This window comes from Leuresthes tenuis, unplaced genomic scaffold (assembly GCF_036924035.1).
Source record: "Leuresthes tenuis unplaced genomic scaffold, fLeuTen1.0.hap1 SCAF_10, whole genome shotgun sequence".
NCBI lineage: Eukaryota > Metazoa > Chordata > Actinopteri > Atheriniformes > Atherinopsidae > Leuresthes > Leuresthes tenuis.
This window is the reverse complement of record NW_027325364.1, coordinates 2933248-2956805: the sequence shown is the minus strand read 5'-3', so window position 1 is coordinate 2956805 and position 23558 is coordinate 2933248. Positions and strand designations below refer to the sequence as shown.

The following is a 23558-nucleotide window of genomic DNA, read 5'->3' as shown; positions in this document are numbered from 1 at the left end:
GGAAATCTTTTACTTGCAGTCGTTTTTATGTTGGAATTACTGGGTTTACCTCAGTTACCATCAGCTAAAGAACACACAATTATTAGCCACATTTAGCTTTTGTGCACTTTTGTCAGAGATGATTAGCTTAGCTGTTAGCAGTTAGCACACGAGCTGATACCATCTCAAAGAAAATCTTTTACTTGCAGTCGTTTTTATGTTGGAATTACCAGGTTGACCTCAGTTACCATCAACTAAGAACACACAATTATTAGCCACATTTAGCATTTGTGCACTTTTGTCAGGGGTGATTAGCTTAGCTGTTAGCAGTTAGCATACGAGCTGATACCATCTCAAAGAAAATCTTTTACTTGCAGTCGTTTTTATGTTGGAATTACTGGGTTTACCTCAGTTACCATCAGCTAAGAACACACAATTATTAGCCACATTTAGCATTTGTGCACTTTTGTCAGGGATGATTAGCTTAGCTGTTAGCAGTTAGCATACGAGCTGATACCATCTCAAAGGAAATCTTTTACTTGCAGTCGTTTTTATGTTGGAATTACTGGGTTTACCTTTTGAAATGCCATAACTGTACAAGTTAAAGGCTAAATGTTTGCCATGTGGTTAAACATTGTAACTTTAGTTTGTTTTCACCACAACAAATGTGCAAAACGTCTTCTCCACATCAACTGACTAATCGCAAAAGACTGCAATTAGTTGCTCAAACACATTCACCAGCATGGTTTACAGACTGCTTAAACTCTGTCAGTTATCCAGTGAGATGTTTTGCACATAAAAGGCCAGCCTCTGAATGCTGCTACAACCCCAAACAGAAGAAAAATCACTCTACAGCTGTACAACAGAACAAAAGAAATTAGAAATTATAAAGGGTGAAAGAAAACTTTCTGTCTGAAGGACGACTGCTGCAGCTGCTGAGTTACAACCCCAAATCTGTTCTTCTTCTTTACTTAATGCCTAAAAGGTGCCTTGAATTCATCAGGTAAAGGTAAATATATTAAATGAAGATGTTAGAGTGGCTCTACATGATGAGATCAATACAATATAGCCCCAGTTATTAGAAATATTACAGATTCTGGCAGAAAAGTTGAAGACTTTCATATATCTGAATGAGGAATCCATCTGTCTGAAAAGCACACGTCTCTTGGCCATCTGTAGTGCCTCAACATTTCCCTCGTGTTTTCCAACACTTTCTTTTCTCCTCTGATGCCCTTTCAGTCTGCCCCCCTCTTCAAGGCCCCATGAAATCTCATCCAAACCTCCTGCACAGATTCCTCTCTCCTTCACTTCCTACAGGTCATTTACCCTGTTGGTATTGTGGAATCTCAGATAATCTTAGCTGTGTTTCAGCGACTACATCATCTCAAATGTTCTCGGTAGCTATGGCGTAACCATGCATTCTTTGGGGGGGTCATGTCCCCCCCAATATTGAGAAAATACCAACCTGTCCCCCCCAATATTCAGCAGAAAATATGTAAAATGCATGTTCTCCTTTTATGAACCCTGTCAAGGGATCGGTCTCTTGTTATGTCTTATTTATTTTCAGTTTATTTCCGTGTGTTACCGTGGTAACGGCTGCGCCCGTTGTTGACTATTAGACTTTTCATTGTTAATGCACATTTTGAGACATTGACACAATAGAAATGAACCTGGACTTAAAAGTCCTCAGCACATTTTTTGTTAAAGGAAAAGTCTGTAATTTGTTACATCATTAGTTGTCCTTATTAAAATATTTCCATAAACATGCTTTGGGTATTTGGTCGTTTTCCATTGGAAGCTGTCCTATTTGCTTCAGTACTACTGGAAGAGCATAACTGTAATTGGTAGGTGTGTTTAAGGTCAGTAAACAGTAAGCAACTAACCAAAACAAAGTGGGGGGGCAGTCACTGTCTCGGAGAAATTACACTATTCCTTTAGATGTGAACTTACATGGTCAATGTAGTCCTCTAAACTATGTTCTAAATGTCCAATTTTTCATATATAAATAAAGAATTGTAGATAATGCACTCAACAACTTTGTTTTTCTTGGACCCCCCCAATGTCTAAACCATGGTTACGCCCTTGGTCGGTAGGATACAAATCTCCCAAAAGATCTAACAACTATTAGAGCTCCCACATGTTTAAATGATTAGGAAATCATTTGTAGAAGTTCTGTCAGAAAGTTGTTGGGTTGTGTTGCTGCTTGGTTTTAATGTGGTGACAGAAAGCATGAATGTGTTTAGTGGTACAAAAGAAAATCACAATTATTAGATACAAATCTTTGGTTAATCAGTGACAGTCCCTAGAGGAGTCTGGCTGTGCAACATGAACATAATGGGAGAGGTGGAGCTGTTATCCCAAAGGAGAAGGAGGTAAATGAGTAAAAGCATGAGAAAGAGGAAATGAAGGCGGGTAAAACCAGGAAATACCACGTCACAGAGCCATTCCCTTCAGTTGTGCAATCCCTCCCAGTCTAACATAAATCCTTATGAGAACATCTGCAAACATAAGTAAAGACTTAAATATTTAAGGATCCAAGGAAAAAGTCAGCCCCCCTGCTTTTTCACCTGCTAGTTTCACCAAAATATTTCTGAAACATGATTTCAAGCACAGGCAAAGAGGATGAAGCATTCTGAGGCTGATGATCCCGTTCAAAGGTCGAGAAAAGTGCAGCTCAATAATCTGCAGTAATATCCAAGCTGAATATGGAAATGCTGCCCAGCTGATATGTATTGCATGGGGAGGTGGACAGGGTGGATAATGGGTGGGCAAAGTTCAGGGTGAGCACTTTGGTTGAGATTTAAGAACATTTTTAACTAAATATTAGTATGTTATGTCTCACAGAGGGTCTAACTGAACCACATGATCCTCAAAACTTTGGACTTAAAACAGGTTTTCTGTCCCATTCCCCACCAAACGATCATTTTTTCTTTTAGCAAATGCAGTTTATTATCACAGTCAGCTTTATCTTATCATGTTAGAAACACTTCTTGCCATAAATATGTCCCAAAAGCTGTAGTTTTATCTGCTGAGGTGAGAGCAGAGCAGGGGGCTGAGGGAGTGTTCTCAGGAGGTGGATCAAACACAGAGCAGCAGTAAGGAGACGTTCTGTCGTCCATCATGGTGCGAGCTGCACCTACAGTGACAGAAAACATTCAGGCTTATAGCTAATGACTTTCTAAAAGAGTCAGTTCAATGAAACTGGTTTCAATTCAGTTCAGTTTTGTTAATATAGCACCAAATTACAGCAAATGTTATCTCATGGCACTTTAAAGATACGATCCAATTCAAGCCAATTAGAAACGATTTTATTATAATACAATCGTAGTTTCCCGAATTTACTTGTGCCGTACGGCTTCCATCCCAAGGGACGATACATTTCATAGCTTTTCTGACTGCATGTTGTTAAAGGGGAACTCCGGTATTTTTAAACCTTATTTCTGGCATGAAATACGTTCATCTACTCACCGAGAACAGTTTGGTGAAAGTCGGCGTCCTTCAGAAGATATTTAGATAACTGGAGATCCATATAACGGAGTGAACGGGGCTTAGAGGATGCAGCCTCTAAATAAGGCATTATCTGTCTTTATTTCACCAATACTTTAAGAAGAATGAATGAATGAACGTGTGCTATAGCTCTGTTAGCTCATAGCTGCTGTGTTGTTGTTATTGGCGGCTATCGGGGGGCTTATAGAGGGATTTCTACACACTCATCTACTGGGATGAGTGAATGCGCTGCAGCACAGTTTATTCACTCCTGTAAGAACGTCCATCGTACTCAAAGTCGTCGTTCACGTTGTCAAAATCTGATAAATATCCTGCCATGTTGCATAAAACTATCAGCAGCAAACTGTGTGTGAAGTTAGCCGACTGTCACAGAGCACGGAGTGAATAAACTGTGCTGCAGGGGGGTGTCGATGACATCATCCCAGTAGATGAGTGTGTAGAAAGCCTCTATAAGCCCCCCGATAGCCGCCAATAACAACACAGCAGCTATGAGCTAACAGTACCGGAAAATTCAGAGTTCCCCTTTAAGCCGGAATGTAAAGTGAATGAATTAATGTATATATGTCTGAAAGTACAGCAGACAGGTCCGTTTTGGGGGCTTTCAGTGAATGACAGCTACAAATATATGATTAAACAACATGTTTGCCAGAATGAGTAATTAGATTTCCAATTTAGGCTGAGCTTGAAGGGGGTTTGGGCCGCCTGTGGAAGGGCAAAGATGGACTCGGGGGACTTCGCCTGCAATCGATACACCACCTTCTTCCAGCCTCTGAACCGTTATCTGTTTCCTCAGATCTAACTGGAGTTTGTATTGATCTGCGTGAGTGACGGATGGGCTTGTATCGAGGTGGACTATCGGCCTTTTGCTGCCGGAGCCACTGATGAGCATACAGATCAGGTTGTTTGATGTGTAACTCAAATAAGGCGACATTCAGCTGTGGAAGGTGGGAATCGTGAGGAAATTGTGCACAGCAACTCTATAAAAAAGAAATGTGGAGTCATTTATATGCGGACCTTATACCCACTGCTCAACTTACAGGATGAGATAACAAGTGAACAGTCAGCAAAGCAAAACAGATAGCGGTTCTGTCAGTTTCATTTTCCACGAAACTACAACTCAAACAGAGCCAAGGAAGCACTCTCCCTCTGTCCCTGGACTGCCATGACTTCTTTGAAAGAAGGGATAGTGAAATGTGGCATTCGACGCCCTGTTCTCTGTGACCTGGAAACATCTGGAGAGGGAGCGGGTGGGGGAGAGAGCATCAACACCGCTTTTTAAAACCCAAACATTCCTGAGAGAATACAGTGTTGCTGACTGCATTATGACTGCATTAAAAATGTATAAAAAGACCCCCGAAGGTCATTCAGACACAAACAAGAGCGCGCATCTCTGGAAAATCCTTCTTATTATAATGGAGTACATCAGGGAGGGTGCAGCCACACGTTGATTGATTTTTACAGGCTGACATATCTCAGCAGCTGTTAAACAGTTATTTCTACACAATGTGACCGGAAGGACGAAACCTGCTGACTTTGGTTTGGACTTTGGAGCTTCTTACTCACGGAGCAGTTTTACTGTAAGCTATTATGGTGTTTATGACATTTTAAGTGTCTTTATTTTTTCATATAAAGCCCCATTTACGTCCGGTATCAACGTGAGATCTAAATATGGGCAATAAAGTATGGGATAATGATGGGTCGTTGCATGAAAATGAACTGCCGGTACACTGCCTGTGTTCTGTCCAGGTTACTCAATTTTTAGCCAGAGCCATCTGATTATATACCAGAAAGCCATCGAGATTGGGGTGACTGAGACAACATTTGAGGTACAATTGATGCACAATTGCCTCTGTCATGTCACTCAGTGGGTCTACATGATGAGATTAACTGGATTACAGCTACAGTTGGGTTCTGCTCCTTATCTGAGGGTAATTATCCTTGGATATATGGCGGTGAATGAATGGAATCACTGGCACAAAGCATGTCATACCCCGGTACGATAGGTGGCGCTGTCCCCATTTCAGCTATCGCTAATAGAGCCACTTCCTGTTGACGTCTTCACCTCCAACAACAACAAACTCAGGCATTCAGAAAGATGGCGAACGCAGAGCGACATGAAGCTGCGTCCCTCTCCATCTGTGATGAGCTGGTTATGGCACAGACGATGCACAACGGCGCATTCTCCATCGCGTTGTTTCTTTCTTTCTGACGACAACAACAGGAATATCGTCTCCTTCCACTTCCGGGTGACGATCGCAGGAAAAAATCTGGAGCATGTGCAGAACGCTCGATCCGATCCACTGTCGTCTACGTGCACGTTCAGTGCACGTTTGGATCGAGTTATCTCAGGGGTCTTAATTCAATCGCAAATAACCCGATCCGATCTGTTTTCTTGTCGGATTAAGCTTGTTACATGAGCTGAATAACTCAATCTTATTGTAATTTAGCCATTAATCCGATCCGATGGCCCACATGTAGCAGCACTGAATGTGAGACATGTTACCAATGCTGAAATGTTTCTATAATGTGAAACAGAGATAAACACACTCAAAAGACAATGCATGTTCAAGATTAAGCCTTTAAAGTTGTAGACGTCTGCTCAACTTCTTTGTAATCTGCTATTATGTGGTTGTAGATGACTCATTGTTATCCTTACAAAAGCTTAAGATCCGGCTTCTCAGACCCAACCTTGGTGCCATTATCTAACAGAAAGTATTGGATTTATCTGAAGACAACTCCAAAATACACGTTCAGTGTGTTTGGACCGAATTATCTCGGGGTCTTAATTCAATCGCAAGTTTTCTTGTCAGATTAAGGTGTCTACATGAACTGAATAACTCAGTCTTATTGTAATTTGGCCATTAATCCGATCCGATGGCCCACATGTAACTGAATGATTAAGTAAGGACTGACCTCAAGATTTTCTTCTGTGGATTTTGATGAATTTTATAAGTGATTGCATCAGCTAAAAAACATTTATCCAAGGCAAGTAAGCGATGGCAAAGTCTTTTGTCTAATCTCAAAAGGACGGTTTGATACAGGTGAGTGACCATGGCACGCTTAGGTTATACTAAAATGAGGAATACCAGCAGTTCAACACCCAGCGTCCTCTCTGCTCTCATCATGAAACTGATGTGACACGTGGTCACATTACAGCATCCAAAATCAATTACACAGAAGCCATCAACATACTAGTGCATCGAGGGTTCTCCTGATCTGTGCACATTAAACAAAAAACACTGTGAGGTTAGCTTTGGTTGCATTGTTACATTATACTCTGCATGGATACAGAGCATTAAGGTGAGGCCAGCAGGGGAGGAAGGTGACTGCACAGTAGGCACCTTCAGAGTATAAAACCGATCACACAACCCTCCTGTTGGGGTTAGTTCAGTTTATTCTAAAATCATTTACTGTGAAGGAAAACTACCTGTGCTGTTGATAATTGTGGAGACTCGCCAACGTTTAGCCTAACATGAACAGAACAGAGCAGGATTGACCCGGTTTGCCCCCTGTAGAGCTGAAATAAAATGCAGAACTAATGTGTCAGTCAACTGAGACGACGTTTCCAGCCCCTCGGCCTAATGTTAGCTCACGAGTCAGACAGAATTCCCCTGTGGAGATGAGACGTTGGTAAGGGAACCAAATCAAATTTGGCATTGTTGCGTGTTATAAACATGCTGCTATCTCTCTCTCTGAATGCGAGTCAGACATAACAGAACTGAGAACCTCTGATGCTATTCTTGGGAAAGTGAGAACTACCCTGATATCTGTAAAACTCAGATTTAGTCCTCAGCCACCTACAATGCTGAGTGTTCCTCGCCTCTGGCAACGTGCACACACACATGCACACTACAGGGATGCTCTGTGGTCTCTGTCTTCCTGAAACAATCCACCATTCCCAAGAACAACTTATTGGGTTACTCAGAAATGCTTTGGCACCTTAGGAAGTTTTCTAAGGAAAAGATTCTCACTTGTGAGAATTTTCCAGCTCTCAACATTAGCCTGGATTTAACAGCACAAGAGTGTGTTGAAAACAAAGAATGTGCCAGGAACAGTATAATGTGCAGATCTGGGCAGTGATTAGCAGGAGAATCTCTTTTGTAGGCTGCTACTGTAGACCACCTTCAAGTTCAAACAAGATATAAAACAAATTACCTTCCGTCTGATTTTGATAAACCTTGTTAAACAAAGTTAAACCTGAGGGTTTGTTTTCTTGGTCCTCACCAGTGGTGTGCCCCCCTTGTGGCCCAAAAGTTGAAAAACGCGTGCCAAACTGCCCTCAAGTGCCCTCTTGGAAGCCAAAACACGTGCTAAACTGCCCACTTGTGAGCCAAAACGCATGCTAAAGTGCCTCTTGTGAGCCAAAACGCGTGCTAAATTGCCCACTTGTTAGCCAAAACGTGTGCTAAAGTGCCCACTTGTTAGCCAAAACGCGTGCTAAAGTACCCACTTGTGAGCCAAAACGCGTGCTAAAGTCCCTCTTGTGACCCAAAACGCGTGCTAAAGTCCCTTTTGTGAGCCAAAACGCATGCTAAAGTGCCCACTTGTGAGCCAAAACGTGTGCTAAAGTACCTCTTGTGAGCCAAAACGCGTGCTAAAGTGCCTCTTGTGAGCCAAAACGCATGCTAAAGTGCCCACTTGTGAGCCAAAACGTGTGCTAAAGTCCCTCTTGTGACCCAAAACGCGTGCTAAAGTCCCTCTTGTGACCCAAAACGCGTGCTAAAGTCCCTCTTGTGACCCAAAACGCGTGCTAAAGTCCCTCTTGTGACCCAAAACGCGTGCTAAAGTCCCTCTTGTGACCCAAAACGTGTGCTAAAGTGCCCACTTGTAACTAAAACGCGTGCTAAAGTGCCTCTTGGGAGCCAAAATGCGTGCTAAAGTCCCTCTTGTGAGCCAAAACGCGTGCTAAAGTGCCCACTTGTGAGCCAAAACGCGTGCTAAAGTGCCCACTTGTGAGCCAAAACGCGTGCTAAAGTGCCCACTTGTGAGCCAAAACGCGTGCTAAAGTGCCTCTTGTGAGCCAAAACGCGTGCTAAAGTGCCTCTTGTGAGCCAAAACGCGTGCTAAAGTGCCTCTTGTGAGCCAAAACGCGTGCTAAAGTGCCTCTTGTGAGCCAAAACGCGTGCTAAAGTGCCTCTTGTGAGCCAAAACGCGTGCTAAAGTGCCTCTTGTGAGCCAAAACGCGTGCTAAAGTGCCTCTTGTGAGCCAAAACGCGTGCTAAAGTGCCTCTTGTGAGCCAAAACGCGTGCTAAAGTGCCTCTTGTGAGCCAAAACGCGTGCTAAAGCGCATCTTGTGAGCCAAAACGCGTGCTAAATTGCCCACTTGTGAGCCAAAACGCGTGCTAAAGTGCCCACTTGTGAGCCAAAACGTGTGCTAAAGCACCTCTTGTGAGCCAAAACGTGTGCTAAAGCGCCTCTTGTGAGCCAAAACGCGTGCTAAAGTGCCTCTTGTGAGCCAAAACGCATGCTAAATTGCCCACTTGTGAGCCAAAACGCGTGCTAACGTGCCCTCTTGTGAGCCAAAACGCGTGCTAACGTGCCCTCTTGTGAGCCAAAACGCGTGCTTAAGTCCCTCTACAGTGGCGAGGACACGCTATATGTTCCCTTTTTGTTTTTTTTCTTTCCGCCCCTGCCCTTCAAAAAGTCTGTTCACGCCACTGGTCCAAGTAAATTAAAATATTGTAAGGTTGCTGTTACATTTAAAAGCACAATGTATAGTTTGTCCAAAGCCGTTGAGAGTCAGCACTCAGGAGAGATCGTACTTTGACTCAAAGCCTGAAGACTTCAGCTTTTATGTGGATTACTAAGATCACCATGACTTTGTCCTCATCATTGGACTTAGCCATAAAAAAAGGAAAGAGACGCCGGTTTCCTTCTCTTACCATCGTCTCATCTCCACAGTGGAATACTGTCTGACTCGTGAGCTAACATTAACCTGGAGGGTTGGAAAAGTTAACTCAGTTGACTGACACATCAGTTCTTCATTTCAGGTCTACTTTTAGCTCACTTAGCATAAACTAGTCCGTGTTTTCAGAGTCTTCAGTCGATCTCTGCCGGATTTAAAGCCGCGACTGATGTGCAACGAAGGCTTCAACGTGCACTGGACCAATTTAAATGGCTGAGGGACAATTATCTTTACAGCCAGCTGGTTATATAATCATTAACATCATATTTACAGCCCACAGTTACAGGATTATGGTTACTCAACAGGCCATTTATAACGACGTCAAACATTCAAACGCAACTCCTCCTGCATTAGCAGAGGCTTTTTTCCAGAATGGCCCACAAAGAAGGAGCAACCTGCTCTATCCATTAAGTGTTAAATCAGTTTAAGTGGATAGAAGTGGCATGTTCAGGTGTCAAAGCACAGAGAGATGCTGAAAGGTGCCAATCTTTCTCTCAGCTGCTGCTAGCGTAGCACAACTAAGCATCCGCTACACCTGGGACACGAGGAACTCTTCAGCTGTATTCAAAGGGCTTGTCAGCCCCACCCACACTCTTTTCCCAAGGGAATCTTCCAAATCCAGCATGACAGTCACTAAATCCCATCTTTCCCACTAACACCTTTCTACTACGGGGCTATCCTTTGATGCAGAGAACTGCCGAGTGAACAAAAAGACCGTGGGAAAAGATTCTTTAATGTCTTGATTGCACCTCTCGTTAGCTTAGAACTGAATAAGTGCCTTCCCTTCACTTACAATAGACGATGTTTTCAGTTTCTAATATGAAAAGGCTGCGTATTTTCTGCCACGGGATGAGTCGGGGGGGTCTTTTCCTGTGAGCTAAGGAGACATCTTGTGGAAACGCTAGTCATTGACCAAGGTCGAGCAAATAAAAACACGACCAGCAGTGTCCTTGCACAAGGAATTCATTTATCATTCCAGCTTCCAGGCACAGAAATCTTCTGTCATTAGATTTACAGTCAGTTCACAGCCATGACCTTTCACTGACTTTGAATATTAATCAGCAGAAAGTTACTCATTATATCCAGAATTCAGATGGAATAAGAGCATTTTCTGCATTAGAAACATTAAATAACAGTAAAATAGAAACTTCTAGCTCACACAGCATGCTGAACCGCTTGATGCCAGCAGGGCTGTCTGCCTCCCTCCCCTCAGCTGGAGATCATTATCGCAAATATTTCAGCCACTTTTCCACCTGGTGAGTCTGAAACCACAACAACAAAGACAAAAGCTTTCCGTGGCGTCTTGTTTGATCACCTTAAAGCGCCACATGTCAGAACACCGTGTTTGCGGCTCATTTTCTTGGCCAAAGTTAAAGAAACACCATGAGGAGGCAATGAGTTCCTCCAGCTGGGTGACATCACACTCGGGCCTCTGCTGCTGTACCACCCATCTCGCCACATACTGTTGACTCCCTGCGAAAGCTGCTCTCCGCTTTCTGATGGCTGCAAATGTGTGGAGTGTGAGATCTGACAGTGGGACGAGACGGGAACAAGGCGGTGGCGGACGCAATCTGCCAGCTTCAGCGTGCCGCGGGCAGCATTTCCTCCTTTTCCTGTTCTCCCCACTTTAAAATCCATTAAACGGCACAGTTGACTATCAGGCGAAAAGGCCACGAAAGAGCTGTGGTTGTCATGGTGAGACACAGGCCGTCTTTGACTGGTCTGCACTGTGACGGACTGATTCTGAAAGTACTGCCCCTGCAGGGCAAATGTCATCCCTGGTTGTAACGCGTGAATCCATCAAATGATCCCACTTGGAGTGAAGTAGGTCAACGTTTCTAAAAATCACCCCAAAAGCCTCACCAACTGGCTGTGGATCACGGCCTGCTGCAAACACAGACGTCTAAAGTTTGGGTTTGAAGCAGGCACAGCTTCAGATGGGTTCAGGGGCCGGTGCAGTGGCCATGGCAACCGGTTGGAGCCACAACAAGAGGGGTTTTGTCCTGATGGGGCAGTTGGCTGAGCTCTGCTGTGACTGGTCTCTGTCTCATTCCCTGCCTCCCTGCATCACACAAACACACACAAAGCAGCCTCCTTTCTTTCTTTTTTTTTAATTTTCCCAGGGTGCACGGTGTCCCTGCATGGGGGAGTGTTTACAGGATGTTATCTGTGTCAGTGCCGGCCCCTCATCCCTCTTGAGTAGGTTTTGGTGGAATGCTGGAACAGGATGGAGGAGTTCCAAAGGGGGAGTGACGAGAGACAGACACTGAGAAAAAGTGAGGGAGAGAGGGAGCCAGAGTATATATATATATCCCAAGAAGGCTGGTGCTCACAGCCACAGCTGGACTACAGGCTAATTGGACTGCAGCCCATTGGATTTTTGGCTAAAAAAGGTGAGTTCTTGTCATTTTTCCCTCTATTCAGCATCTCCATCCACTCATTTCTTAGTGCTCCTGCATCATTTCTATATTCTGTAGGAGAAGAGAAAGAAAGAAAGAAAGCAAAAGAATTCAAGCATGATTAGTAACTTTGAGGTTATTTTGATTTTCTTTCAATTTCACTTGCTTAAAATGAAGAACTCCCCTAATAACTCCAGTGTCATGCCAGAGTTTGGGATAAGTCCTGTGGGGGGTGTGGAGTCTTGTGAAAGACTCAACATACGTGGTCTTTGTCAAACCTCCGTAGGAAAGCATATCACTGATCAGCGTTTGATCAAGAGCTGTGTGAGACTCGCCTTTTTTTTCCCCTCTTTGCTGTGAAAAGAAGACTTAATTTTCTCTCTTTTCCATTTCTTTCTCCGGCAAAGTGTGATTTTATAGATAAAATCACCCAGTGAGTATTTTCTCCCGGTTTCTCAGAATGGAACTCTGTTATGTCATTTTGAATTCAAATTTTAAAAGGTGCACTTTTCTTTTTTTTGTTGTTCAAATCAGCTGAAAAACCCTAGAAAGGCTGATGGCATGTGACTGAGTAACGTAAATCTAATTAACACAGCGATAGAAAAGGCTGTAAAATGACACCAATGATCTCATCACTGCAGCAGTAATTGGTACGTTTCATTTTTCTCAGTTAAACTTTAAAAAAATCAAACTTGTCACTGAGATTAGGTGTTTTTTTTTATGATATCAAGGCGATAATGAGGAATAAAGTGTGATTGAATTAATGGACAAGTGCATCGGTGGAGATTTTCTTCTCTCAGACCTGGGTGTGCCTTTTTTCTGAACTGGAGATAGACTCCAGGGAACATTAAACATGTTAGATCATCTCTCATGAGCATTTTACATCGAAAAAACATAGCGTTATGACTGAAGTAAAAGCCCCTTTTGCCCATGTTGGGAACATCTGTGTTTGCTTTGGGTCTTTGCTTGTGTTAGAGCAGTAAAATGTCATCCCAGAAGGCCAGTTCTGCAGTGTTGTGCAATAATTCACGTCATAATTCATGTGTACACAAACCATGTTGGATATTTGTTCTGTATTTGCTGCCTCATTTGTGTACCTTCATGGGCTTTTTCATGGGCCACCAAAGCTTGAAAAAAACCCGAGTCCCTGTCATTAGCTGAAGCTGTGAGGGTGCGGCATGAAACTGGATGCCTACATGTGCTGACATGACCTACCGTTTGCTTTATTGTAGGGTTTGTTTGTCAGGAATAAGTCTTCTGAGGAAAAAAATGACGTGGAGTCAGCTGATTACTTTTACTTTGCCAAATGCAACTGAGAACCAAGAAGCAGAGCCATACCTTTTTCTGAAATTTGATCAAATATAATGAACTTTACAAGGGTTTTTTCGTGTTTCTTCTGCTTTCAGGCACCAGCAAAGGCTCTGTCTCTGGGAAACATTAGAGTAGTTACTGTGAAATACTTGATACCAAGATGAATAGTGTCGCAGACTGGCTCGTACAGAACAGGGACAAGATCGAGAAAGGTGTGGAGATCATGGGGCAGGCCTCTGAGGTGCTGGCTTCCACTGTGGGCCAGCTTCACCCCGTGCTGGAGGCTGTGTTCGTGGCCTCGGCCGAGCTGCTCAGCAACCCAGAGAGCAAGGAGGCTCGCTACCTGACTCAGCAGTTTGACATTGTCAATCAAAAACTCGAGGGAATCCAAGATCAGATCGATCAAATTGCTCTGGAGCTGCAGAAGACTTCGATGAACAAGCAGAACTTTGACCGAGAGGCTCAGATGCTCAGCCAGTACGAGAAGTTCCAGGACTTCGTTAACGCCAAGCCGAAGTTCAAGGAGAAGAAGAAGGAGAAGTTTCTCAGCCACTACGAGAACACCGACGGCGACTTGAACTTGGATGGCCTCTACAACGCTGTGACCGGGGAGAACACCTCAGGGGACCCTATGCTGGAAACGGTGCTCGCCACCGAGCAGAGAAGCAGGAGGGCGGTGGAGGACTTCTGCGCTCGACTCAAGAAGCTTTTTGTGGTGGGCATTATCGCCGTCATGGGCCACACCGCCCTGCAGGAGGGTTCCGTCGGGGAGGAGATAGTGAAGAAGTGGCAAGACCGAATGGAGGATGTGGAGAAACGAATGAAAGCGGCAGTGGATGACTGTACAGAGAACTTTGCCAAGCAAGCCAAGGAGGACATGGAGCACCTGCTTCTGGAGAATCCCGGCACGGTTGATCCCGACTTCACCAAATCCCTCTTGGATTCCCTCGTGAAGAAATACGACTGGGTGAGCTGGTCCATCAGGGCCTTCGGCGACAGGGAGCGCATTTTCTTTTTCAACTGGCTGGCGGGAAAGAAGTACCACGGAAGCGGAGGAGCCAATTGGTTTGACATCCTGACCAAGAACAAAATCAAAGTGGTGTTCTCGTTCTGCGTCAACCCCAAAGCCATCAACAAGAGTCAGATCCAGGAGCAGATCGAGCAACAGAAGCTGAAGGGCAACATGATGGCGGTGGCTCTGGCTTTGAAGAAGAGCTTCCCCAACTGCCTGGTCCACGCTGTCAGCCATTACAAGGCTGTGGTGGAGACCAACAACTTCCGTGAGGATTGTTATTACTATGGAAAACACAAAAGAGCTTACCTGTGCATCCATGCCGAGTAGGAACAACACCAAAGTGTGGCTTCCTGCAGAGGAATAAGTGAATGTCTTTCCAGAGACTTGAAACATCTCTATTAAATGTACATCTATATTCCTAAATATCCTCCCTGTTGTCGTATAATCTGCTCTGTCTGGGTTCTGCTGAGGGATTCTTTGTGTTGCAGCCATTTTAAATCTTCTTCAATCTTCAAACTTCAGGGTGTTACAGAGGTTTCGGGGCCACGGCTCTCCATGCCAGCTTTGTCTTAGTGTGATAATGATCATGTGTCCTCTGGACAGACTTGGACTCTACTTCTGTGGTTTTAGCATCGCTGTGATGACAGATTGTCAGTTTTAAGCCTATACTCTCATATAGGAGCCAAAGGAAACAGCCTAAACAGCCTAAGATCGTCCCACCAACAACTGTAAAGTTCACTAATGAACGTGTTTTTTCATTTGCATACAAAACTTGGCACTGAAAATGATCATTTTTTGTTTGTTGGTACTCTTCACTCCAACCCATGGGGGGGTGTCCTGTGAACTACGACCCCTGCAGGCGGTGGGAGGGAATATGACTCAAATAAGCATGGCAAAGAACAGTCCCAAGTGTTTCCTTTCACAGCCCACTGAGTCATTTTAAGGAAGGAGGGACCCAGATACAGCAACAGTTCTCCCACCTCTGGATCAGTAATCACTTCCTGGTTGGGTAACATCACTTTTTAGAGCTAAAACTACCTGTTTAGGCTTAAAAAACAGCATGGGTGGGACTGAAGTCCATTCTTTGTACTACACCTCTGTCGTTTCCCTCTGACGACCTCTCATATAGTGATTGAACACAGCTATAACCTTCTGTAAGTTGTTGCCGCCTGCATGAACAAAACGACCGACCTGGTAGTTTTAGGGAGGAAGATAGTCTTTGTTTTATAAGAGTTATTTGCTTTATGATGCTGTGGCTTCAAAAGGTCTTTACACAAAAGCTTCTGAGAAACCACAGCTTGTCATTTTGTACGTTTGCCTTCGCATGGCTTAAACATACAATAGCCTGTTAGCTGTTAAGCTTTGGATGTTCTGCAGCAGACTGTTTCCATCCCAGAGCACATGGTTCATAATAAGAAGAAACCTTTGAGTAGCGCTGACAGTTTATCTGTAAGAAAGCAACAACTTAAGCCGTTAAATAGTTAAAAAATGTCTGCTGATCATTTTATTCTCAGCTGGTTTTACAGGAAATGTGCAATACTATAACTGAATTACAATATTCAGAATAATAGTAGAGGGTTTTTGTTCATGTGGGAATAATTGTGCATTTAAAAGGTGAAATATGGCGAAAATCAACTCCAATCATCATCAGAATGCTTGTGTATTTTACATTCATTTGTAATAAACAGCTAAAAACGGATGCTGTTGTCATCACTGCTCATATGAATCTGTTATTTGAAGTCCTGGTGTGAGTTGCAGCCTTCAGAGTTAAAGAAAATCAGGAGCGTTGTGTTTTTCAGACGCAACTTCTTCGCAGGAGCAGCTCAGATCGTGTTTTCTACCTTTATTTGTCCAAAGGGTGGAGGCTGATCTGAACAGGCAACAATATCAGCAACTAACTGTTTTCTGTCTGCTCCACCACGCAAGTTTTCTTTGTGGCTGGGTGTGTCGCTTGTTCTCTGTAACACGAGAGCCACATGACCAATAGGAAGGCAAACAGGCTGGAGTTTAGAGTTGTTCCGCAAACTTTACAAGGTGAGTCCGTTTCTGACCAAAATGTTTCAGATTATGTGCAACATGCAGACTGGGCTCCTCGATAACAAATAGACCGTATAGATTCAGCTCCTTGAACTTCATTCCTCTCTCTGGTTACATAATCGATCTTTTATCTTTGATCCTTTGACGTTTCTCGTCCTCGTTAAACACGCAAAGAGCGCTGATCGCCTTTAAATTCTCATTCTTATTGTCACAGGTTAATTTACTAAAGTGTAGAGGATCAATAGATGAATCTGCTAAATTTAGTGCAGTTTAAAGTCAGACGTTGAACTTTATGGGCGTTGGTTGCCAGCTTTTCTGCCACCGCACCATTTTTTCCAGGAAGTGCGCGTAACTTTTCGGATCCTCGTGCTTCTACCTCAGATCCCATCTGTGGCGTTAACCTGCGGTGTTGGTTTGTTTCTCTCTGTCCTTCGGCTGTGAAATGAAACAATTAGAGCCCATGTGCGCGGACTGATCGATAGGTTTTACATTAAGAGGACGCATTAACAGCGCGCGCAGAGGATTATCCCTCAGTGGTCGGGCTGAGTGGTCGGAGTCTGGTCATGTTTCTGCGCAGTGGCACTTCCACAAATGAATATTATACAGTCACTCTGTGTTTTCTGTTTGGCATTAGTGTGGCAGACGTTGTCTCAGCCTGATAAAAAGCGCCATTAACCCGCTGTTTTAATGCTGCATAGCTCAAAGAGTCATTTAAAGTTAGTGTGTGTAACAAAAGCAAATATCTATGAGACAAAAAGAGATTGTATTATGAAAAACTACGCTTCTATTCAGATGTTGTTCCCTCTGAAAGGACTGTTAAGAGTTGTTGTGCATGAGAGAACGGCCATATTTCTGCCACTTTGCCCTAATGGGACACCTACTGTCATAAGAAAAACACAGAAGAAGAATGCAGTTTAGAGGGCCACAAAGAAGAAAAACGTTTGACTAAACACACTTGAGAAATGAAGTGTTTATTTCATAATGAAAGAAAAGCCAGTGCTTGAATCGACCCTGTTAAAGGAACACAAGCATTAAGAGGTGAGGTGGGTTAAGGATGGGCAGAACACAAGAATAAACACTGGTGTGACTTCTCTCACACCAGCGATGAAGAACAAAGGTCTTCAGAGTATTTTCACCCCAACTGCTCATTTGTTTCTTCAGCCTTCACGTTAGATGCAGGTACTGAGAGCTCAGTCTTAGTTACACTCTGTTCCTTTGGGTAAAAAGTCTTTAAATGGAGGCTTTATCGAGTCAAAGGGAAAAAGAAATATGGCTCCTGCTGCAGGAAGTTTTCATTTCACCATCAGATTTAGTTTGTATTAAGTCCAGAGACTTTGTGTAAGAAGCCGATGATGTCGGCCGTTGCTTTGTGAACTGTCTGCTTATCACTTCTCCCACTTTTTGAGTCGCTGTCCCTCCTATTTGTGATGCAAACAGTAGCTTCAGATGAGTAAGAGACGGGAACAGAGAGACATCAAGGTCACCGGGCATTTATTCCAGCAACGTTTTAAGCTGTCATCAGTCACCTGACTCCAGTGGCTTTGTTTTACTGATGGATTTTATGAGTTCTTTGTAATAAACGCGTGTCCCAGCCCCAGAAAACACACCTCTCCTCCTGTTTTAGGATTGTAGACGTCCTTCAGGATGAGCTGCTGAGGTTAAGTAAGCTAATTAGAGAAATGGGAGGATCCTAATGTGTGAGATGGCAGAACTGTGGAGTGTTTACATGCTTATGTGTACTTGAATAAAGGCCCACCAGCATACTGGTTAGATGGAGTAAATCTAGCTGATGACACCATTATCATTTATGGGAATTATCATCTTCATTCTTAAGGAATGTTATTAAATGAGAATCTATTAGATTCACGTGTCAAACCAGTTGCTACACACCCTCCAGTCTATGCTTCAATCTAATCCTAAAGTTAGGCCTCTCCAGTGAACAAATCTGATGGATAATCATGTTATTAAAAGGATGCAAACAAACAAGATTTTATGGGTTTTTTAAACTTTTCTTAAATGGTTGCTGTATTTTCTCTAAAATCGAGCATATATTAGCATAAAATGAAAGTACCGAGAAGAAAAGTGAAACACTATATGACTGGATGTGAAGGAATGGCAGGAAATTCAAGTCAAACCTTCACCTGATTTGCTCGTCGATAGATGACATTTATATCTGTGAAAATGGGATTTCTTTAAGCACTTTTGTGTTTGAATCGTCTGTGCAGAGGTGTTTCATGCACTTAGACTGCAGCTACTCAGCCCATGGGAGGCTGAGGATGAGAGATTGAGAGATCATTAGAGGAAACAGGACGATTTTAGCACAACCAAATCAAATCAGATGCAGCACTTTTTGCGCTTTTCTGCTGTCGTTCTCTGATCTTACAAGGGATTTATGTAACTATTATGTGTTTTGTTTCCCAGTTTTTAGGGGTTGAAGAGCTTTGTGGATCATATTCAAAAGATGGCTGTTAAAAACAAGCGTTGAGGTTTTTGGAGGAGAGCAAGATAAGAAGCCAGCTTCCTTAGCTGGTTAGCTTAGCTTAGCATTAAGACTGAAAACCTCCAGGCTGTCTCTGCTGACTGTGGCATCATATTTACTGAAGCCCACATGCATGATTGTGGGAATAGTTTCGTATCAGATTCTTGCCAAGAAAGTAAACCGACTTTAATTTAGGAAACATAAAACATCTTTGTATAGATATGTTTGCCCACGGTGGAATTTACAGCCCCAGTCTATGGCTCCTTCTTCTTAGTGTCTGACAAATACAAAGGTGTGCATCAGGCTGAGAAATAGGTGCCATCTCACTGCAGTCTGCAGCAGTCTAAATTAAAACCCCTCTCTGTCGTGGGCAGAGACAAATGAGCTGACAGATTATTTTCCATTGTCTTGTTGCTGTGGTAACTTGCTGAGTTTCACTGGAAAATGCACCCTCGCCCAGCGAGTTTAACCTCTTCCACTTAATCGCTTCCCACGCCTGCTGCTTTGATATTGATGGAGCAGAGAGAGCATGGCAGCTTCTCCGCCAACCGCAGCAAGAAAAACTGAGAGCAGCACTGAAACCTGAACTAAAACGTGACAGCGGCACGTTGTACCATGATTTGATTTCCTCACAAATGTTCTATTTCCAGGTTTGCAAAGGGACATGTCTGAACATGTCCAGGATTCGGTCAGAGCTGCCCTCTCTGTCTCATTTTTTCTGGGATTCCTGGCATTTAGATGAACTGTTTGTATTAGATTAAGATTTTCCGGCTCAACTGCACTTCTTGTTTTTAAGGTGAAATGGCTTTAAAAAGAGGCTGTTTTCCTCCTTATATAATGTGCCCAGAACCAGCAACTCTGATCAATCATTAACCTTTTATGTAACAAGTTAGATTGTTTTCAGTCTGACAAAACAAATTAAATTCAGCTTATTTTTTCAATCATATCATCCATGCTCTGTCTGAAACTCCACATCATGCACTACCCACTCAATATGCACGCTATCATTCATATGACCAAACTATGCATACTTAATGGCACATTAGTACAGTATTGCGGACACAGCCACAGTCTTAATTGTCATGAACTGGCCTTATTTTTTCAATCTTCCTGTTTGTATATGCTTCAAATTAAAATGCTCGATTTAGGCCTTTTTCCCCCCCAGGCAGGTTTCCAGTTTTCATATTAAGCAGAGTTAACTTACAGCTGGCTGCAGCCTCATTTCAAACAGGAAACATCTGCCTAAAGCAAATATGTGTATTTTATGACATATCAAAATTCATCTTTTACAGATGAATGTTCCTCATGTAATACTAAAAAGAGTATACCAAGAGGGATTTGGTGAAGAATACCAGAGCTGTATTGACCAAGAAATATTAAACTTAGTTTAGAGTTTCACTGTTAATTGTTTGCCAGTTTAATTATAAATGTGTGGTATTAGCAACTTTGACTTCTGTTATAGCTGTACATTTAATTCCCACCTCCAGATTTCTGGTCTTTTTTTAAGACGGGGACTTATTATGTACTTATAAATAGTCTTACCTTCAGTAGACAGTGGTTTGGAGCACTTTTGGTTTGGAGAATCAGATATGACACATGATGGACCGCCAAGCTAACTGCCAAGCTAACCGCCAAGCTAACTGCTAAGCTAACTGCTGCTCTGATCAGGGCCGCCGAAAAACCAAATTTTTGTCATCTAAAACAACTCAGACCTGAAACCTTTTAATAGGGGATTGAGTGGACTCTACATTGTGTATTTTTACACCAAGTTACTGTTGCATCAGATGGTTATTTGACTACATGTTCTCCACTCAAGAACATGTTGCTACACAGCAACATTAGCTTAGCTTAGCTTACGTTCAGGAATCTACAGCAGGTAGAAGACACAGGCTACTCATAAGTAGCAATCTGTCCAGTGACCCAGCAGTGACCATTCAAACACAAAGAGCTCAACCTATACTGGTCCTGTGTCATTGCTGAATTCACTTTGCATTGTTGAGTCATTGCTCACTGGGTGTGACCTGCAGCTTGCACTGAAGCTCACTTGGCTGTTTCTGTCTTTCCTTATCAGTTTTTGCTGTGTCGTAAGAGAAGCAGAGGAGCAGGCTGCAGTCCAGCAACTCCAGTACAGAAGTGTGAGTTAATCTACAAAACCCAAAACTCAAATGGCTCATACTTCCACATTTGACCTCACTCTTTGAGCTCACCCTGTGTTTTTCTCTTTACACTTAGAAAAATCTTCTATCTTGAGTGTTCCAAGTCATAAAGTCAGTGTTTTTTCTCTTTTCAGTGTCAATCTGAAAGATCAGCAGAGATGGAAAACCAGCTACAGAAGCTTGTGGCCGACAAGAAGGACATGGTGGAGAATGTGATGGAGGTGTTTGAACAGGGAGCTGAAGTGGTGGCCAGCATTGCCGGTGACCTTTTCCCTGTCTTTTCTATCGCTGCTCCGATTGTGAAGCTGGCTCTTGACAATGTGGAAAGCAAAGAGGCCGCCTTCATGAAGGAGCAATTTCAGAAGGTCCGGGAGCGTCTGGATGTGATCTCTGAGGAGATGGAGCGGATCAACGATGAGATCAAGAAGAGCACTGTGGACGCGACTTATTTCTCAGTGGAGGAAAACATCACTAACCAATTCAGGAAGTACATGGACATCCTCAATGCTAAACCTAAGTTCAGGGAGGTCAAGAAGAAGCTTTTCCTGGAGCATTTTGCCAAAACTGGTGGAGACAAAAACCTTCACAGCCTCTACAACGCTGTGATGGGAGAGAACTTCTCAGGAGAGTCTGTGCTTGAGGTCATCCTGAACTATGAGGAGAAAAGTCGTCGGCCAATGGAAGACTTTTGTGCCCGGCTGAAGAAGCTCTTCTGCATCGGGCTCATTGCTCTGTTGGGCCACGCTGCTCTGAAAGGTTATGATGAAGAAGACGCACTTTTGAAGGATTGGAGTGAGAAGATGAAAGCTATTCAGGCTAAAATGAACACAGTCATTGAAGACTGCATCGTCAGCTTCCCTAAACAAGCGGAGCAGGATTCACGGCGACTGGTGAGAGATGAGGCTAGTTTAACCAACCAGCAGCTAGCCGATGCTATCATAGAGAAACTAAAGAAGAAATACGATTGGGTGGGCTGGTCCGTGCGCATATTCAGGTCTCCTTCTGGCCTGTTTGCCAACAAGAAAGATTACCACTGTTCAACAGGGAAGAGCCGCTTCCAGGTGCCCTCGTCAGATGAGAAACTGAACGTCTGCGTGTCCTACAGCTCCTCGCCTGAGCCTGTGGACAAGAACCGCATCCAGCAGCTGATCCAGAGCCAGAAGAAACTGACAGTGGTGGGTGTAGCTGAGATTCTGTTTGAGAAGCTACCAGGCGACTGTGTGGTTCACACCATCAAAACCAGCAAAGACCTGGCCTGCTCCTGGAGCTTCACCGATGAGCTTCACTACTGGGAGGAGCAAAAGAACTTTTACGTCTGTGTTCACTCGGCCTAAAGCCTCAGATGCTGAAAACTCTCAAAGCGTTTTATTCTCACAATTTGCACATATTATAGCAGTCTACTGCTGCCTCCCTGCCTGGCCTTAATTGCCATTATGTGCCTTAATTGCACCTCTTTAATCATCTCTATGTAGATTTATTCTCTTTTTCTGAGAACATGTACTGTTTCAGGTGGACAAGAAACTGACACAAACTCAAGATCACATACAGCTGCCTTTTTCTCAGAGAAACATGTATCTTAGTTGGATCAAATTCTAGCATGAGCTACACCAATGTGCCTGTTTTGAAAGTCCAGCTGTGAGTTGGAGATTGTGTCTGTGCTGGTGGTGATAAGGGCTAACCTCGCCCTGCAGAGGGCATTTATACCAAAGTGATGAGAGAAAATGGGTGCATTTAAAATAGGAAATCTAACCGCTTGTTTACAAGAAGCAAGGCCTGAAAAAGGCCACAAAAAACCACCATTTGACAGTTTATTTATGTACAGACCTGTGTGAAACCAAGTTATTCTACTCTTTACTTGGGTGGTTGTGCAACTGGAAGCTTGTATGTGCTCGAAATTCGCCTTTTAGGGTTAACTTTCATGGAGAAATAAACAGCTAAATATTTGGTTAATTATGAGTTTAGGATCTAATGTTTTTTCTTTTAAGAGATTTTGATCAAAATAAGTTCAATCTGACCTTCCTTTTTACACTACCCTGTGAGAACAGAAATATATCGACTTGTTTTTTGGGTTTTTTGGATTGTTCGTTTGTTTCTACCTGTGTGATAGAATTTCTTTGAGCAATATTATATCTTTCAAACATACCTACTGTTAAAAAATCTTTCTATTGTACATCTGTTTCACATCATTTGTATCTTTTTAGGTTATTGGATACTCACTGTCTCAAGCTCAATATTATGTCGGTACACCAAAGCAATAAATGTAATATATCTTCCAAATAAAGTCACTAATCTGAAATATGTCTATATATTATTGTGACTGATTAACATCTGACTGGTCACTTTTTTAATTATATCTGCAGCTCATTCATAAACACACATATTTACACATATATAGTCACTAATAGCACAGATACATCGCTGGTGGATCACATTAATATACTTTACAGCCTGATTGAGAGGGGCTACATGGTGGTTAGCACCTTTACGGGGACTCCGGCTTCCTCCCACCATCCAAAAACATGCATGTTAGGTTAACTGGTGTCTCTAAAACTGTCCTTAGGAGTGAGTGTGAGCATGTATGTGGTTGTTTGTCTCTGTGTGGCCCTGTGATGGACTGGAGACCTGTCCAGGGTGGCCCCGCCTCTCGATGACCACTGGGATAGGCTCCAACCCCCCCGCGACCGGACCGATGGATTAAGCAGGTATAGAAAATGGATGGATGGATGGAACCTAATTGAGTTTTGAAGGGAAATCCAGAAATGAGGTTTT

General features: G+C 43.2%; 2 protein-coding genes across 3 annotated transcripts; both read left to right on the top strand.

Moving 5' to 3' along the window:
* Nucleotides 1-11680: 11680 nt before the first annotated feature.
* rpz5 (rapunzel 5) lies at nt 11681-14540 on the top strand. Its single transcript, XM_072393558.1, has 2 exons — nt 11681-11785; nt 13198-14540. Exon 2 carries the CDS (start codon nt 13263-13265, stop codon nt 14442-14444), a length of 1182 nt encoding a protein of 393 aa, XP_072249659.1. The 5' UTR covers nt 11681-11785; nt 13198-13262; the 3' UTR covers nt 14445-14540.
* Nucleotides 14541-16050: 1510 nt separating this feature from the next.
* On the top strand, nt 16051-23097 carry rpz4 (rapunzel 4). 2 transcript variants are annotated; one of them, XM_072393559.1, is made up of 3 exons: nt 16051-16151; nt 20705-20768; nt 20924-23097. In XM_072393559.1, the coding sequence occupies exon 3, from the start codon at nt 20948-20950 to the stop codon at nt 22121-22123; it is 1176 nt and encodes a 391-aa protein (XP_072249660.1). In that variant the 5' UTR covers nt 16051-16151; nt 20705-20768; nt 20924-20947; the 3' UTR covers nt 22124-23097. The 2 variants fall into 2 exon arrangements, with proteins under 2 accessions (XP_072249660.1, XP_072249661.1); XM_072393560.1 differs by lacking the exon at nt 20705-20768 and having other exon boundaries at nt 16085-16151.
* The last annotated feature ends 461 nt before the right edge of the window (nt 23098-23558 follow it).